The sequence below is a fragment of the Trichechus manatus genome, unplaced genomic scaffold (genome assembly GCF_000243295.1).
Source record: "Trichechus manatus latirostris isolate Lorelei unplaced genomic scaffold, TriManLat1.0 scaffold00059, whole genome shotgun sequence".
Classification (NCBI taxonomy): Eukaryota; Metazoa; Chordata; class Mammalia; order Sirenia; family Trichechidae; genus Trichechus; species Trichechus manatus.
The window spans coordinates 12,644,735-12,660,980 of record NW_004443995.1 but is presented as its reverse complement, the minus strand read 5'-3'; the positions used below and the strand labels follow the sequence as shown (position 1 = coordinate 12,660,980).

The 16,246-nt window shown below is 43.0% G+C and overlaps 1 protein-coding gene across 1 annotated transcript in view; it reads left to right on the top strand.

The window, feature by feature from the left end:
• Positions 1 to 10,540, top strand: part of CUNH4orf51 (chromosome unknown C4orf51 homolog) — a 66,380-nt gene extending 55,840 nt beyond the window's left edge. The window contains exons 3-4 of the mRNA XM_004378868.1: positions 4,664 to 4,737; positions 10,433 to 10,540. Of these exons, the coding sequence (XP_004378925.1) occupies positions 4,664 to 4,737; positions 10,433 to 10,540 (182 nt within the window). The remainder of the gene's footprint in view (positions 1 to 4,663; positions 4,738 to 10,432) is intronic.
• The last annotated feature ends 5,706 nt before the right edge of the window (positions 10,541 to 16,246 follow it).

Below are 16,246 nucleotides of genomic sequence, written 5' to 3'. Positions count from 1 at the left end.
TTAACTTTTAGTCACAGTCTGGTCTTACCTGACTGACCGTTGCTCTTTTGTTGGTCAGATTCTAAAGGGAAACAAGGGAAGAATGTACAATTTGTCGGTGATAGCTGAATTGGGAGTGTAAGAAATTTCATTTTAACCTTGCATTTAACCCTGGTCTTCCCTCTTAATTTGCAATTCAGGACCATCCTCTGATAGAATCAGTTCCTTTGGAAAGTCACTTGATCTCAAGCATACAGTGGTAAGTCCAACATTTTCTAAGTAATCATTTATACGTAGAGAGCTTAAATGATTGCACACTATCTATTACTCATAAAAAACAAAAGGGGTTGGAGTTATTTTTTAATAACATTCATTCATCAAATGTTCATGTCTGAGTGCTTATTGTGTGTGTGGCTTTCTGTTAGGTGATGGGGATACAAAGATACCCAAGGTTACGAATTGTGAACAACAAATGATGCTGTGCTTTTATCACAGTCACCAACTTTTCTTTCAACCCTTTCTCTTTCCCTGTATGACAATAATTACAGATAACATACTGGCAATTAAAAACAAAACAAGCTTTTCCCTGATTATAAAAAATTCATGATATTTGTTAATTTTCAAATAATACAGAGAAATGGAGGGAAAAGAAAATTACCTAAATCTCTCCCCCTACCCCTAGATAATCACCATCAACATTTTGATGAACTTCCTTACAAACATCTTTCTATGTTTATGTGTATATAAACACACACACTCACACATTTTTTTTTTCTGAACCATTGGAAAGTAAGTTGGAGACATCATGCCCCTTTACCTCTAAACGTGTCAGTGTGTATTCCCTAAGATCAAAGATATTCTCTAATATAACCACAGGACAGTTATTAAAATCAGGAAGTTTAATATTGATGCAATACTATTGCCAAATCCCAGTCCATATTCAATTTGGTCAACTGTCCCAATAATGCACTGAAGCTATTTTTTTCCTGGTCTAAGATCCGACTCAGGATCATACATTGCATTTAGCTTTCATGTTTCTTAAGTCTCCTGTAATCTGGAATAGTCTTTCAGTGTTTCCTTGTACTGCTTGAGCTTGACATTTTTGAAGAGTAGAGGACAGTTATTTTGTAGCATGTCATTCAGTCTGGGTTTGTCTGATGTTCCCTTGTGAATAGATGTGGGTTATGTATTTCTGGCAGGAATACTACTGAAGTGACATTGTGTTCTTCTCAACTGGATCATATCAGGAGGAAAATTTTATCAGCGATAATAACTTTGGTCTTTTGGTTAAGTTGGTGTCTACAAATTTTATTATTTTATCTCACTGTTTTGCTTTTGACTTGCCACACTAAAGATCATCTACTTTTCAACACATTTTCAAAACTGTATAAGATCTTCTACATTTTACCTCTATAAGCTAAGTATTTAATTTCCTGCCTGAGCCTAATGTTGTCTGAAAGCTCAGAGATGCCATCACTCTCTCCTTAGAGATCATTTACCAAAATGTTAAATTCAACTATTGCTAGCATGAGAATCTTGAGAATCTTACCATTGCTATTTCTTCAGTTAGAGAAGTTCCCCCTTAACTCAATCTTTCATTCTCCCCTCTAAGCCATGGCAGTATGAGAGATAGTGTCGCCCTCAAAGATTAACTGAAATCTTGCCTATAGACAGAGGAGATGGGTCTGGCTCATCTCTGTGGGATATTGCCAGGTTAAGAAGGTAGTGGTTTCCTTTTCAACACTATTCTCAATAAAATACTTCTTGTTTTACGTTGAGTCTCAAGCACTTATGCAGATGTTTGGGGGGCTCTTTTCCTCTGTAGTTTTTTTCTTTCTGTACTCTGCCCCTCAAATTCCAGGTGCTTCAGTCTCCCCGAACTCTGATTTATGTCTCTTCAACTCATTGAGACCATCATGTTCTGTTGGCCACTCCTCATGTTGCCGTGGTGCAGACAGCTGGTGGATTGTAGGGCTCACTTCATTTATTTTCTTTCTCTCATCATCTCAGTCCTGTGATGCATATTGTCTAATAGCTCAATAATTTATTTCATATATTTTTTCCAGTTTTTAGTTGCTTATGGTAGAAATGCAAGTTTAATACAAATTACTCCATCATGGCTAAAAACAGACACTCATTGTCATCAAGTCGATTCCAACTCATAGTGGCCCTATAGGACAGAGTAGAACTGCCCATAGGGTTTCCAAGGCTGTAAATCTTTACTGAGGCAGACTGCCGCATCTTTCTGCCGTGGAGCGGCTGGTGGGTTTCAACCCTAACATTTTGGTTAGCAACTGAGCACTTAACTACTGTGGTACCACTGTGTTATAGCAGCACTAGATAACTAAGATAGCAAGTAGAGGTCATAGAGTCAACAACCTTGACTAAATGCTTTCTGGCTGGACAGTGTTTGAAGACACAACAAAACTAGTAAGATTAAATTAACAGGGACTTCTGTAACTCTCTGACCTATACTAGCTTAGTCATCTAGTGCTGCAATAATAGAAGTACCACAAGTGTGTGGCTTTAATGAACAGAAATGTATTTTCTCACAGTTTAGGAGGCTAGAAGTCTGACTTGAGGGTGCCAGCTCTAGGGGAAGGCTTGCTCTCTCTCCTTCTGCTCTGTCTCTTTTCAGCTTCTATTCCTTGGCAATCATGTGGCATGCATCTTCCCCTCCGTTTGTGCTTGCTTGCCTGATCCGCTCTTTTATATCTCCAAGGAGATTGTTTTAGACACACCCTACACTAATAATGCCTTATTAGCATAATAAAGAAAACCCATTCCCAAATGGGATTATAACTACAGGTATAGAGGGTAGGATTTGCACCACTTACTTTGGGGGGGGACACAATTCAATCCATAATGCTAGCCAATATCATGCCTAAGTTTTGGAGTTACTTGCAACTTGCTGAATACAAGCTCCATGAAGTCAGGGGATTTTTTTCTGTTCTGTTAGCTGCTGTATCCCCAGCACATAGAATGCTGCTTGGCATGCAGTAGGTATGCAAATATTTGTTGTTAAATGAACTCCTAGACAAGCAGAACGGTAGGGCAATGGTTGGGGTCGAGCTTGAGATAGCTCTGTTTCCTTCTTTCATTCTCTTTACCTTCAACTTCTACACATGATCAAAAACAGAAGTTAGAGACAGATTTACACAGTTGCTGATAGGCAGAATTTCTTGGGGGGAACTATTATAAAGAGTATAAACGAATAGTTGGTGGTTGATGTATGATTTATTGATAGGAAATAGGAAAATATTTTGTTCTTTTATGTGGTTTTAACCTTTCTCTATAATCTTTTTAAAAAATGTTATCGAATAATTCTAATTTGCTTAGGTTATCATTTCTTCATTTGTAGTACAAACGTAAACATCTGCTCATCTCCTGCCAGAGTTATCCTGAAGTTATCTAAATCAGTGGAATAAAAATTAGTTATGGTTTCTATTTCCATGTTAAATAAGAAATTTCCAATTACCTAAATAAGAAGAAAAATAAAATAGCTTCATTTCCATTCAGTTTTGGAAAACAGCCATATACGTTCCCATGCATCAATTCTCTGTACCACTTGTAACCTTATGGATAACAATAGCTGCAAAAACAATGGGCTCAAACATACCAGTGATAGTGAGGATGGCCCAGGACCAGGCAACATTTTGTTACACATGGGGTCTCCATGAGTTGGAGCCAACTCGATGGCAACTAACATCAGCAACAACAGCTTATCTACTGAGTCATCTGTTAGCTTCCGGGTTCCTGGCCAGGTAAAAGTGCTGGGAAGGTTGAGTCAGATGAGTGAAAGCTGACTGTATTTTGCTCATCTTCAGAGTTGCCTCCTGAAAGAAAGTACCTACCTGAACAACGGCCAAACCAATGATTTATTGGGTGAATTCAGACCCCCAGATTATGAATTTGATGACCCTAATGTAGCAGCGCGGAGCCCTGGTAGTGCAGTGGTTAGGAGCTTGGCTGCTAACTAAAAGGTCAGCAGTTTGAATCCAGCTTGGAAACCCTGTGGGGCAGTTCTACTCTGTCCTAGAGGGTCACTAGGAGTCAGAATAGACTGGACGGCAAAGGGTTTTTGATTAATGTAGCAGCATCAAAAAGCCTTTTGAATGGGGGAGGAGGGAGGAGGGATAACACTGAAAAAGGAATTTTATTAGATTTCTATTGTTGTGGAAGTGGCTGGTTATTTCTCTCTCTCTGTTTTTGTAGGCACACCAAATTCTCTTTGCTGACTCTATGTCACCTAAAAATTCTGAAAAATCATGTAAGTCCCATCCTAAACTACCACTTTCTACCCAATTTCTGCCTTTATTTTAATTATGATCTTTAGCTGATATTTTCATACCTTCCAGAGTCTGAGGCCATTTAAGGCTTTTAGCATTTCCTCCTCTTTCTTCCTGTCATCCTCCTTATCACCTCACTATGCCTGTCCTAACAACAAGGATGGTAGGATGGGGAAATAAAAGGAGGAAGAAATCCAGCAGAGACATTTTTGCCACTCCGCAGAAGTGTGTCTACATGAGAAGGTCATGGTGGTGGCAGAGGTGGGGAAGTGAGGCTTTGGGGTCTACTTATTAAACAAAGATTTTGGAATATGGTAAATTTCATTTATTCATACTACCCTGGACTCTGTTTACTACAGGCACTTACACCTTGACCGTCTGTCTCTTCTTCCTAGATGTGAGAATTAAAAAGCCTGCATCTGAAAGTCTGATGCGCTTCAGCCTACGAGGGAAAGGCTTCCTGACCCACGTAAGAATCCTTTTTTCTTGTCATCAAACAGTGGATCCCTGGGATAGTGTCAGTAAGCATCCTTCTGTGTGTCTCTGTGTGGCAGTGGGTGTTTGCATGTTTAGAGTTGGTGTGATGGTAATCTCTGATTTATCGTTAGGTGAAACGCAAACCTGGTAAGCAGTCTCTCTTAAAGCCTCATGAAACGGTTTCTTGTGTAAATCTGGCCAGTTGTTTTGGAAACAAACCTCAAAGAAGCTTCAAGAGACTGGAATTTCAGTTTTACTGTCAAAATTTACCTTAGTGATACCAGTGATTTGTTGTATGCTGCCCCTTGCAATAGCGTTGCTGTGAGTTGGAATCAACTCAACAGCAATGGGTTTGGTTTTTTTGTTTTGGCCTCTTGTAAAAAAGGCACTAAGTCCTCAGATTGTCCTTCACTGCTGGGGACCCACCTGTGTGCCCAGTGTCCTGGACCTACCCTGCCTGCACGGCTCTCCTCATATGTCTGTCCTGCCACCCAGCATCTACCATCCCATCTTGTGCCCCTGTCACAGCCCTCTAGACCAGGGGCTCTCTCTGTCTTGCCTGATTAAGTAATTTTTCACAGGGGGCTAAAGTGGGATTCTTTTTATTATGTCTTAGTGTGTGGCAGAGACTTCCAGAGAGTGATTTGAAAGAAAGAAACTGGTTTCTCCATGCACCCTACTGACTTCAGCTCATTTAATATAAAACTGATGACTATTTTTGCTATACTATTACTTTGGTTTATTAAGATTTCTCTTTAAATTGACTATTTTTTTTTTAACTCACCCTCACCCTACGTGATTATAATTTGAGACACAATGGGTTTAGCATGCTAATTATGTGTATTTGGAAAAAAACAAAACAAAATGCTGAACACTAAAATGAAAAATGCTGCCGGGCAACATGGCACTATAGGCAGAAGCACCACGCCATCCCTCCGCGGCAAAGATCTGAAAAAATTAAGCCAAACAGAGAAAACGGCAATCCTGAAACTCTAAGCATCAAATAAAGAGATAAAGAACTCAGCTAAGCACTGAATGGAATAAGAAACTGACAGAGAACAGAGAGCGAGGAGAGATACATGCAGAGGTCCCCTATCAGCTACTGTAGCACGGATCCGCTATCTTGGACTCCTATCAGAGATCAGCAAACAGGGCGTATGAGAAAGCAGCTTCACGGAGCTTCCAGCAGGAGACAAAACAACCAGTAACCAGCAATATATGCTTTCTCACCCCCACCATTCTTCACTCCCACTTGGCCTCCTCTGCTTCCTGCAGCCACAGTCTCTTAGCCAGGAAGCACCAGCTTCACCCCAGCGCTGCTTGGATTCCACCCGCCCGCACTGGCCAGCTCCCTAAGTGCCATTTGTCGGCTGCTGGTGTTGCTTTTTACGCTTCTTTAGATTTCTTCCTTACCTCTCACCACCTCCCCCTCCTAGCTCTCAAATACCTGGCTCCACGTGCCATCTTTGCTTCTTTCTGAAAGACTGTGAAATGCCACTCGAATGTGAAACCGCTTCCTGGCCTGTGCTGCCACACTGGTGGGATCCTGGGGCTTTTTTGTTTGTTTTGAATTGTTTGTTTTCTTTTTCTTTTCTCAAATTGGGAGCCCATTCTAGCCAGGCAATACTGCGCGGCTTGGGACCTACCCCCACAGTTTGTGCAGACGTGCATAGGGCTCCCCAAGGGCATTTCTTTTTTCTTTGTGCTTTTTTTTTTCTATTTTTCTTGCTCTTTTTTTTTTTATTATTTGTTTGTTTTGTTTTATTTTCCCTCTTTTTCCCTTTTTGTCTTTCTTCAGTACTCAGTTTCTCATCTGTCTATATTTTCCTTCTCTTCCTGTCCCCTGAATACCTGGTGCTGAGTGACACCTCTACCCCTTCTAGCCAGGCTGTAGTTCGCAGCAGGAAGCAACTTCCCCAGACCTCACAGCTGCACCGGAGGGATCCCTGGGAGCTTTGCTTTTCTTCTTTCCTTCTAATTTTTATTTATTCATTTTTTTCTTTTCTTTTTTTCTACTCCACTTTGTTTTTCTCCACTCCAATGGCAAGCTCCCTAGCATTCTTTTTTGTTTGTTTGTACGTTTTTGTCCCCCGTTCCCCTGTCTTCTCTCCCATACCCATCTTAGCTCCAGACATCACAGTCTCCCCCCTCCAACCTGCCTACCTGCACCACGCACTGAACATCACACCACCAAGCAGCGCAGGCACAGCCTACCGGAACCTGCCCTGCCCTGCACCTGGCCTTCCCTGGTGGCTGTAGTAAGTGCCACAAACAACCCATCCCAGCAACTCCTCTTCAGCTAGACCTGCCCTGAGTGACTGACCCTGCCAATTAGAGAAGGAGGTGAAAATTATCATGCCCAAAGACGAGCAAACAACAAAGAACACACAGCCTGCCTGCTCAGACATAGCCAAATAAAACAAAAAAGCAGGATGAAGCAAACAAATCTACAATCAATAAACGAGGAAAATAACTACCCAATGTCCCGAAGACAGCAGACAATATCCAAACATTTACAAAAACAGGACAGGATTGGTTCCAGTAGATGTCCAAAGTAAAAAACCACATGACTTTCCAGTAGGAAAAAAGTCACTAGAAATACATGATAAGGAATTCAAATCTCTAATATTTAGAGCTATCCAAGAGGTGAAGAAAAAGCAGACAAAAATGGGGAAAAAATAGACAAATTCATGGAAAAGGCAGACAAATTCATGGAAAATACAGACAAAAAAATGGAAGAATTCAGGAAAATAATGCAGGAACAAAATGCCAAAATAAATTCACAACTAGAAATCATACACAAACAACAATTAGAAATCAAAAAGATAAACAAGAAGATTTCAGAAATGGACAGTGTCATAGAAGGGCTGAGGAGCAGATTTGAAACGGTGGAAGACAGGATCAGTGATATTGAAGATAAATACTTGGATACAACTCTGAGGAAAAATCAGAAAAAAGAATGAAGAAAAATGAAGACACCCTGAGAATTATGTGGGATACAATCAACAGCAAAAATCTGTGAGTGATCTGAGTTCCAGAACAGGGGGAGAAAACAGAAAACACAGAGAGGATCATTGAAGAATTGCTGACAGAAAACTTCCCCAATATCATGAAGATGAAAAGCTGACCATCCAAGAAGTTCAGCGAACCCCATATAGGATAGGCCCCAAAAGAAAATCACCAAGGCATATCATAATCACACTCACCAAAACCAAAGACAAACAAAGATTCCTGAGAGCAGCTCAAGAAAAACAAAACGTCATATACAGAGGAGAAACAATAAGACTAAGCTTGGATTATTTGGCAGAAACCATGCAGGCAAGAAGGCAATGGGATGACATATATAAAACCTTGAAAGAAAAAAATTGCCAGCCAAGAATAATATATCCTGCAAAACTCTCGTTCAAATATGATGGTGAAATTAGGTCATTTCCAGATAAACAGAAATTAAGGGACTATGTAAAAACCAAACCAAACTTGCAAGACTTATTAAAGGGTGTCCTTTGATCTGAGAACAAACAACACTAATGAGGCACGGCAGTCCAGGGACAAGGACTAGAAGGCAGGAGGGGACAGGGAAGCTGGTGATAGGGAACCCAAGGTTGAAAAAGTATAGTGTTGACATGTCGTGGGGTTGTTAACCATTGTCGTAGGGCAATATGCATACTGTTTAATGAGAAACTATTTCTTCTGTAAAGCTTCACCTAAAGTACAATTAAAAAATTTAGAAAAATAATATAATAAAATAAAAAATGTTATTCAAGTACCACATGACACTATCATAAGAACTACCAGTTATACGTACATTTCACTTTGGAAAATGTTAGTCTATTAGGCCCCAACTAGCTAATCCAATAAATTCTGCTAATGGGATAGGATTGGATGATCCACTTTGGTTCCCTGGTGTCTTAGTTCCTAGTGTTGCCATAACAAATACCACAAGTGGGTGGTTTTAAAGAACAGAGGTTTGATTTCTCACAGTTTAGGAGGCTGAAAGTCCAAATTCAGGGCACTGGCACTAGGGGAAGGCTTTCTCTGTTAGCTCTGGGGGAAGCTTCTCATATCCCAGCATTCCTTGGTCCCTTGGCAATCTTCACATGGCATCTGTCTTCCCTCAGTTTGTGTTTGCACATCTGTGTGTCTATGCTGATCCTTATAACTCACAAGTGATTAGGTTTAAGGCACATCCTTCAGGGAGATGAGCTCATTAACATAACAAAGTAAACCTAGTCCCAAAGCGGATTACATCCACAGGTACAGGGGTTAGGATTCCAGCACATATTTTGGGGAGGAGGGACACAATTCAATCTATAACACCAGGTAACTAATCTATTTTAACAGTGGCCTCCCAGAAATGGTGACTTTTTCTTGATTTACTGCTTTTGGACCCAATGACTTTCCCAGAGAGCATTGCAAGCAAGGAAAGGCAGTGCTGTGGCAGGCAGTGGAGGGAGTTCTTTGGGGCATTTTAAGCCATGCAGTCCACTGAGAGCTGTATTACATGGGCAGCAGGGACCTCCCTTCATTATAGGGCTAGTTTGTGCTTCTAGGAAGGGTAGCCGATTTCCTGAAGGTGTCTTTACTGCTGGCTGGCCTCCTGGGAATTGCTTGGGTGAATCATTAACTATTGTTAAATAAATAAATCCCACTTGCTACATGGAGTTGTACTGATGCCAAGCAAGTCCATTGCCAATCAGGGTCTGCAGCTGTTCTGTGGAGCAGTTGCACTTCTCTTTGAGCAGCTCCCTCTGCCCCCTCCCCTAAAGTGAATTTTCTATACTGACAGTAATCTCTTTGAAGTCAACCATCCCCAACAAATTAGTGACATTACATCTGCCCTTGTTTTTATGATGCAATAACAGGCTAAAAACACACACAGACAATTATCATGGGGCACCTATTTGGGAAACCTGGGGCATAGAGTCCTGATAAAAAACAAATCATGACAGAATACTTTGTTAGATAAGGCAAAACATTAAATTTTTTGTAGGTGCTATATTTTGGGGAGGGGAACAAGCATTGTGATGTAAAAAATATGGATTCTGCATTAGCAACAAGTAGGCACTGAGTGAAAATTTCAACCATTAACAATATTCTTAAAGTATTTGTTTGATGTCTAATGTCTTTGGTAATCATCCTCCAAATATTTCTATTTCTGGGTTTTCTGGGTCCTAGCTTGAAGAAGGCAATCCTGGTAGTGTAGAGCTACAGCTGCTAACCAATCTAAAGATCAGCAGTTCGAACCCACCAGGCGCTCTTTGGAAACTCTATGGGGCAGTTCTACTCTGTTGTATAGGGTCCCTCTGAGTCAGAATTGACTCAACGGCAATGGTTTGTTTTAGCTTCAGGAAGTTCACCATGTAAAACTGGAAAGCCGAGACATTTACACCAGAAATGGCAGGACCAAAAGAATGATAGGGAAGACAGGGCGAAAGGCAGGGATATTGAAGAGGCAGTGGGGTGGTTTGGTTAGTGATTCCAAGAGTTCTTGCCTTTTTTTCTCTCCTGCTTATTGATCTGGCCTTCCCGTTAGAGATACAATACATGAAATAGGAAGGTTAAAAGAGATGGAACAATCCCAACTCTTGCACATGAGTGATGTCTGGCTTGGAAAAGGCAATTTCCAATTCTGCAAAAAAGTAAGCCTTACAGATAGGAGTGTTGACAACCAGGTAATTTTTCTCCAGTTTCAGGGACAGTGTGATTCTGAAAGCAAAGTTGGCTCCTCAGATGACTCAGAAGTTGATCAATACTTCGATTATCTGCTGGGAAGACCGTTAACATCCTTTAGCTGAGCTGGAAAACGAAGCCACAAGCTGGACGCCCAGAGTTTGCTTAATAAACCACTTCGAGGTATGAGAGGGCCTGGGAATATCTGGACTTTGGCAGATTGGCTTCCCTGGGCAATTTCCTGGGCTTCAAACACCTCAATTTTTTTCTTTTTAATTGGGAGATGGGACAAAAGTTATGGTTATAATCATTATTATTTTGTCCCTTAAAATAAATACTTGGAATTACATTTCTCAGCAAGAACCACCGAAGTGGTGGTGTAGCCCCAGCAGCTGTGGGCTCTGGCCTCAAAGAGCCAGTCTCTCCCATCTGGAGGTTCCCGGGAGGGCACAGGCGTGAGAAAGCCTTTTTTGTATTCAGAGGAATAGCCCAGAAGAGCCGGGGCCTTCCACCGCCAGGTTTTCCTCCGCGCAAGGCGCCGGGGTGAGCAAACACTCCGTCAGTCGTCAGTCGAGCGGACGCCCGGGGCAGGCGGAGTCTGGCCTTTCGGGCCCAGGGTCCCCGGAGCCCCCCCAAACCCCCCCACCACCACTATGCCTCACTCCCCAGCCCGTCTCCCACCACCCCGCCCTCAGTTTGCCTCCCCCGCTCACGGCCCGCCTCCCTCATCCACGTGTGCCCTTCCCTCTCCACGGCCCCGTCTCCACCACCCCCACCTCACCCTCCCTCACTCCCCCTAGCCTGCTCCCCGCACAGCCCGACATCTCCCCCCACACACACCCGGCCCCATGCCCCTTCCACAGTCGGCTCTGCACAGGGTCGCAACAGCTGTTGTTCTAAGGAGGGCAGGCAAAACTGCGTCTGATTTACGAAAGTAGCCACCTCCTCCTCTTCCTTCCTTCCACTACTGCCCCTCCCCCCATATATGCTCGTTTATCAAGACTGCCCTTGTCTCTATGATTTTTGTTGAATGGAAAAAGGTAATTAAAAGTTGCACACTCACACACACCACCACCTCCTTCCTAGTGGTTATTTTTGTTCTTTAACCTAGGTTGGCTAAATACATTCCCGGTGAGCCATCTGGTCTGATTCCCGATTCCTTCGTATGGTTTCCATTAAGCTCGCCAAAACTATGCATTGAAAATGCAGCCCCGGAGCCACTCAGGAACCTCCAGGATTTTTGCCCTGGCCAGCCTTGTTGGAGAATGTCAGGGCCTCTGTTTAAGGTCCTACAGCAACTCCAGTTCAGAGTCCAGTACCTAATGATCAGTCTTACGCCGTGGTTAATACCCTTTACTACTCCAAAAATATACGGTTCTCCATATTAATGGTCATCTGTCATTCATTCGTTCATTCATTCAGTATTTATTTTTTACTCTGTGCAAGGCATAACTTACTAAACTTCTGTTCTAATTCTAAAAATGTTAACAGCTGTGCAGATGGTTTTACAAAATAACCTGGTCACAGAAATTCAGTTTTACCAGCAACATTTGTACGGTTGGGTCTACATCTTCTCCCTTGCCTGCCCCCTACCACCCCTACCCTTCAAAGGCAAAAATCACATCCTAGCTTGTGGAAAAATATTCCCTCGCACATGGGTTTGTCGTGCAAGAGAAGGGAGTGGGTTTCCAGAATTATAGAATGTTAGAGCTGGAATGTTCCCTAAAGGTTATTTAAAATAAATCTGTCACATTATTGATGAGACTGAGAAAGTGAAGGGGTTCATGGAAGGTCAAGTGACTTATGAGCAAAGTACTAACTCTTTTAGTACTGCGGCCTAATTTGGGCATGTTGGTGGGGAGGAGACCGAAGCATTAGGCTCTTTAAAAATCATATACAGCAAAAAGGATTTTGGCCAAACTCAATTCGTTTGTAGCACATCCTCTCTTTCTACTTCCCTGTCCTCTGCAGCTCCATCTCTGTCCTGCTCTGGGTCTTGCCTCCTTGGGAAGTCATAGCTCTTTCTTCCTTTCCCTATCCTAGGTTTTGCTCTCCTTTTTCCTTTCAATTTCCTTCCCCTCACTCCTCAACCGTGAGATTTTATTTGAGTTTTTAAAATGAAACCAGGTGCTGCATAAAACAAAAGCAAAGTATTAACAAGGAAAGACTATCCAACGCCTAAGGAATGTGCTGAGTTTTATGACTCAGGCTGTCCTGGCAAAGAAATCTGACTTACATGAAGAGGTGGGTGGCACAGAACACAGACCATACATGGCAGCCCTGGCCTTACCAGAGAGGCCATGGTCAAGGCCACCTGTGACTCATTTCACAAAACCAGAGATGTTGTGGAACAAGACTTCCTGAAGGCTAAAGCGGAACAAGCAACTTCTCCCTGCTGGGCCAGTTTAGTCTGACATTAACTGGGGCCACCGTAAGGTTTGGAGGGAAAGAGAGACTGGGCAAAAGGCCATCCCTGGGAAAGACACAGGCCTGATGGTCTTGGGCAAGGATTTTGGTGCATTTAGGAGATTAATAACAAGGAAGCTGCAAAGTGACGAGAAAATTAGCATGTAGTGTTGTGGAGACAATGGCTGGGGAGCTCCAGGTCGAAGGATTGCCACAGTGCCTTGCAGGAGGGGAGTGTAGGAGGGCTGCTGGGCGCAGAAGGGGAGTTTATTCCTTGCAGCAAAAGAAAACGCAGGAGAAGCTTGTCAGATTCTGATGGGGGATCTTGGGTGCCATTCCTAATGAAACCAGGAGGAGTAACTGTGTGCAGGAGGGGTGGACTTTGCATAAACACCCAGGCAGGCACACATCCTCGCATTCCGAGAATTCTTTTCAAATGAGTAAAGTAATGGGGTGAGGTGTACGTTTTTTTTCTGTTACTAAGAGACAGGCTGAGAGAGCTGAGTGTGCTCAGGAGATGCCTCTCCCGGCAGAGGTGGCAGCAGGAGTCAGAACTTGGGTGATGGGGATCTGTTTGCGCCCTTCATTACACAGGCCTGGTTTGAGCAGCACTAGGAGTGCTCCTGCTGGTTTCCGCCAGCCCCGAGAAGGCTGTCAGTTTCCGAGTGAGAATGAACCTTGACTGCCATAAATAAGATCTCCATACCTTAGCCTCCTGGAATGGGGGTTCGTTTGTCCTTGCCTTACTTCATTCTTTTTCCTTTTCGTAGAATGCCTGTTGAAAAACGACTGTGACGACTCCATAATTGCAGGAAAAGATCTACTTAACTTTTTCGTTGAAGTCTACTTACCTGAAAAAAGAAAGTCTTTTAAGGACCATGACTTCATAAATATTTACAGTGTGAACAGGCACCTCTCTGGTTCTGGGGGAGAATGGGCTCATTCACTTTTGTTTATGATGTGACACTCGGGTGAGTGACATCCATCATCTGGGTCGGCCCCACACTCTGTTCCACTGAAGCGTGTTTATAGAGTGATTATGCGGGCAAATATTTGCTATATTTAGTCCTTCTCCTCCCCTAACTCCCTCTTAGCTCTCTGAATCCCCCAAACCAGCCAAAAGCCAAGATTATGGTCTAGGGAAGATTGGAGCCATAATGACCAGGTACAGAGGTTTGAACAAGTGCCGTAGAAGCATTTGACGAGCTGGGAGGCAATTAGAGTGGGGACAATGACTGTTATTATAGCATTCACATACTAAGGCAGTTTGGTTGGGCCTGTCTCTAGCAGGTGAGGCCTCTCGCTGCTGGGCAGGAGGGGTTTTGACAAGTGACGAGCACAGGCCTGAGTGATGAATGCAGATGGATGCTTATGAAACGCTTTCCTTCCCAGGGACCATTCTCTGGACAGGGTCTCACAGGCCCTCGAATCTGTCACTGTGGACCCCAGGGCTCTGGGGGCAGGGCTGGTGAGGACTCTGTGACCTGGGCTGGGTCAAAGTCTCTAGTGTAACCTGAAGCTTCCCCCTCTCAGCCACACCTGGCTTCTGGCTGTCCAGCTGCACATGCCCTGTCTGAGGTATCCAGACTGGACTCGGGCCTGCTTCAGAGCTCAGTCCTTGCCTCTGGTCAACTTGACCACCTATTATTTACCCTGGGAAGGGCCAGGTCTTGGCACAGGGGCCTGAAGCATTGCCAGTATGTTATTTTTAGAGACAGGAAAATGTCTGCTTTTTGGCAGCTGTTCTTTTTTGGCACACACAGGGATGGGGTAAAAAAGTTCAAGTGAGGGATTCCAAGCCCTAAATTCATGGCATATGACATAGGCGACAGCATCATGAACCTCTCAACGGAAGCCTTTGTAGAGCCTAAAATCTTTCATTAGAACACACCCTAGGCAGAGCTGGGCCCTCCTGCTACAGCCTTGGCGGTAAGAGGCCTCTGGTCGACAGACTTCATAGCTCGGTCATCTAAAGAGTATGTTTGCAGTGCGTCAGCTCGTCTGAAATATTACCATTTTTAACTCCATTCATCTCCTCATCTACCAGTCCATTTGATCTAGTACAACTTGTTAGGCACAGTAAGACAAAGGAGCAGTCTGCTAAATTGTATGCTCATCAAGCGTCCCTCCTCAGGCCCACTGACATTGTCATCATGACAACTGGTGCCAGGTGGCCAGATTACATGGCAGCAAGGGCATTACCAGACTCAGGGATTGCATTCTCAAGTTTTATTGGAATTATTATCTGTCCCAGAATGGCTGCTCCCCAAACATATTTTTGTAGGTCCTTTGATTGTGTAAAGAATTAAATTTTAAGTGTTTCCAACCTTCTTGTCTCCTCAACTTAAAATAAAAAAAAAAAAAAGATTACTTTTTAATTACCAAAAAAAAAAAAAAAAAAAAATGGATACATTCTTCTTTGTTACCTGTACCCCATGATTTCCTTTTGGATTCATTTTTCCTCATCCCGGAGTACATAATTTGGTAGGTTTCCTTTTGTTCTCCTGTTCTACCTACCATGTCAGAGAGTGTCTGTGGGTAATAAATAATTCTGAAGCCTTGTGTGTCTGAGTATTTCCCTCTAGAGTATTAGTTAGGCTTGGTATAGAATCCTTAAGTTCAAATTTCTTTTTTCCTAAGCATTTCTAAGCTAGTCCATTATTTATTTTCTTGAAACCTCTGTGGTTGATGAGCAGCCTCCTGTCGAACTGAATCTCACTCCTTGTAGATCATTTATCTGTATCCCATTGTAGCTTTTAAGATTTTCTTTTTCATCTTGATGTTCAGGAATTTTATTATGGTATCTCTAAATGTGGAGCCCGGGTGGTACAGTGGTTAAGAGCTCAGGCTGCTAACCAAAAGGCTGGCAGTTTGAATCTACAAGCCGCTCCTTGGAAACCCTGTGGGGAAGCTCTCTCTGTCCTATAGGGTTTCTTTGAGTTGAAATTGACTTGATGGCAACAGGTTTGGTTTTTTTTTTTTTTTTTTGGTTTATACATGGGTTTGTTTTTAAAGTTGATCCTCCTTGAGACTGACAGGATCTTCCAATCTGAGGGATCTGGTCTTTCTCTAGTTCTAGAATGTGGAGTGGGGGGGAGAAATTAGAAAGGTTAAATTGATCTATATAATAACTTGCTGAGGCAGAGAGGAAAGGGACTGTGAGACCGGAGTGCTGGGAGGAATTTTAAAACGTTATAGAGAGGGAGGGAGAGCCCTTGTGGTGCAAACGGTTAAGCACTTGGCTGCTAACCAAAAGGTTGATGGTTCAAATCCACCCAGCCACTCCCCAGACGAGAGACCTGGCGATCTTCTCCCATAAAGATTATAACCAAGAAAACCCTGTGGGGAAGTTCTGTTTTGTCACATGAACTCACTATGAGTCGAAAATGACTCAAGGGCACACCACAACAACAACAGAGAGGGGA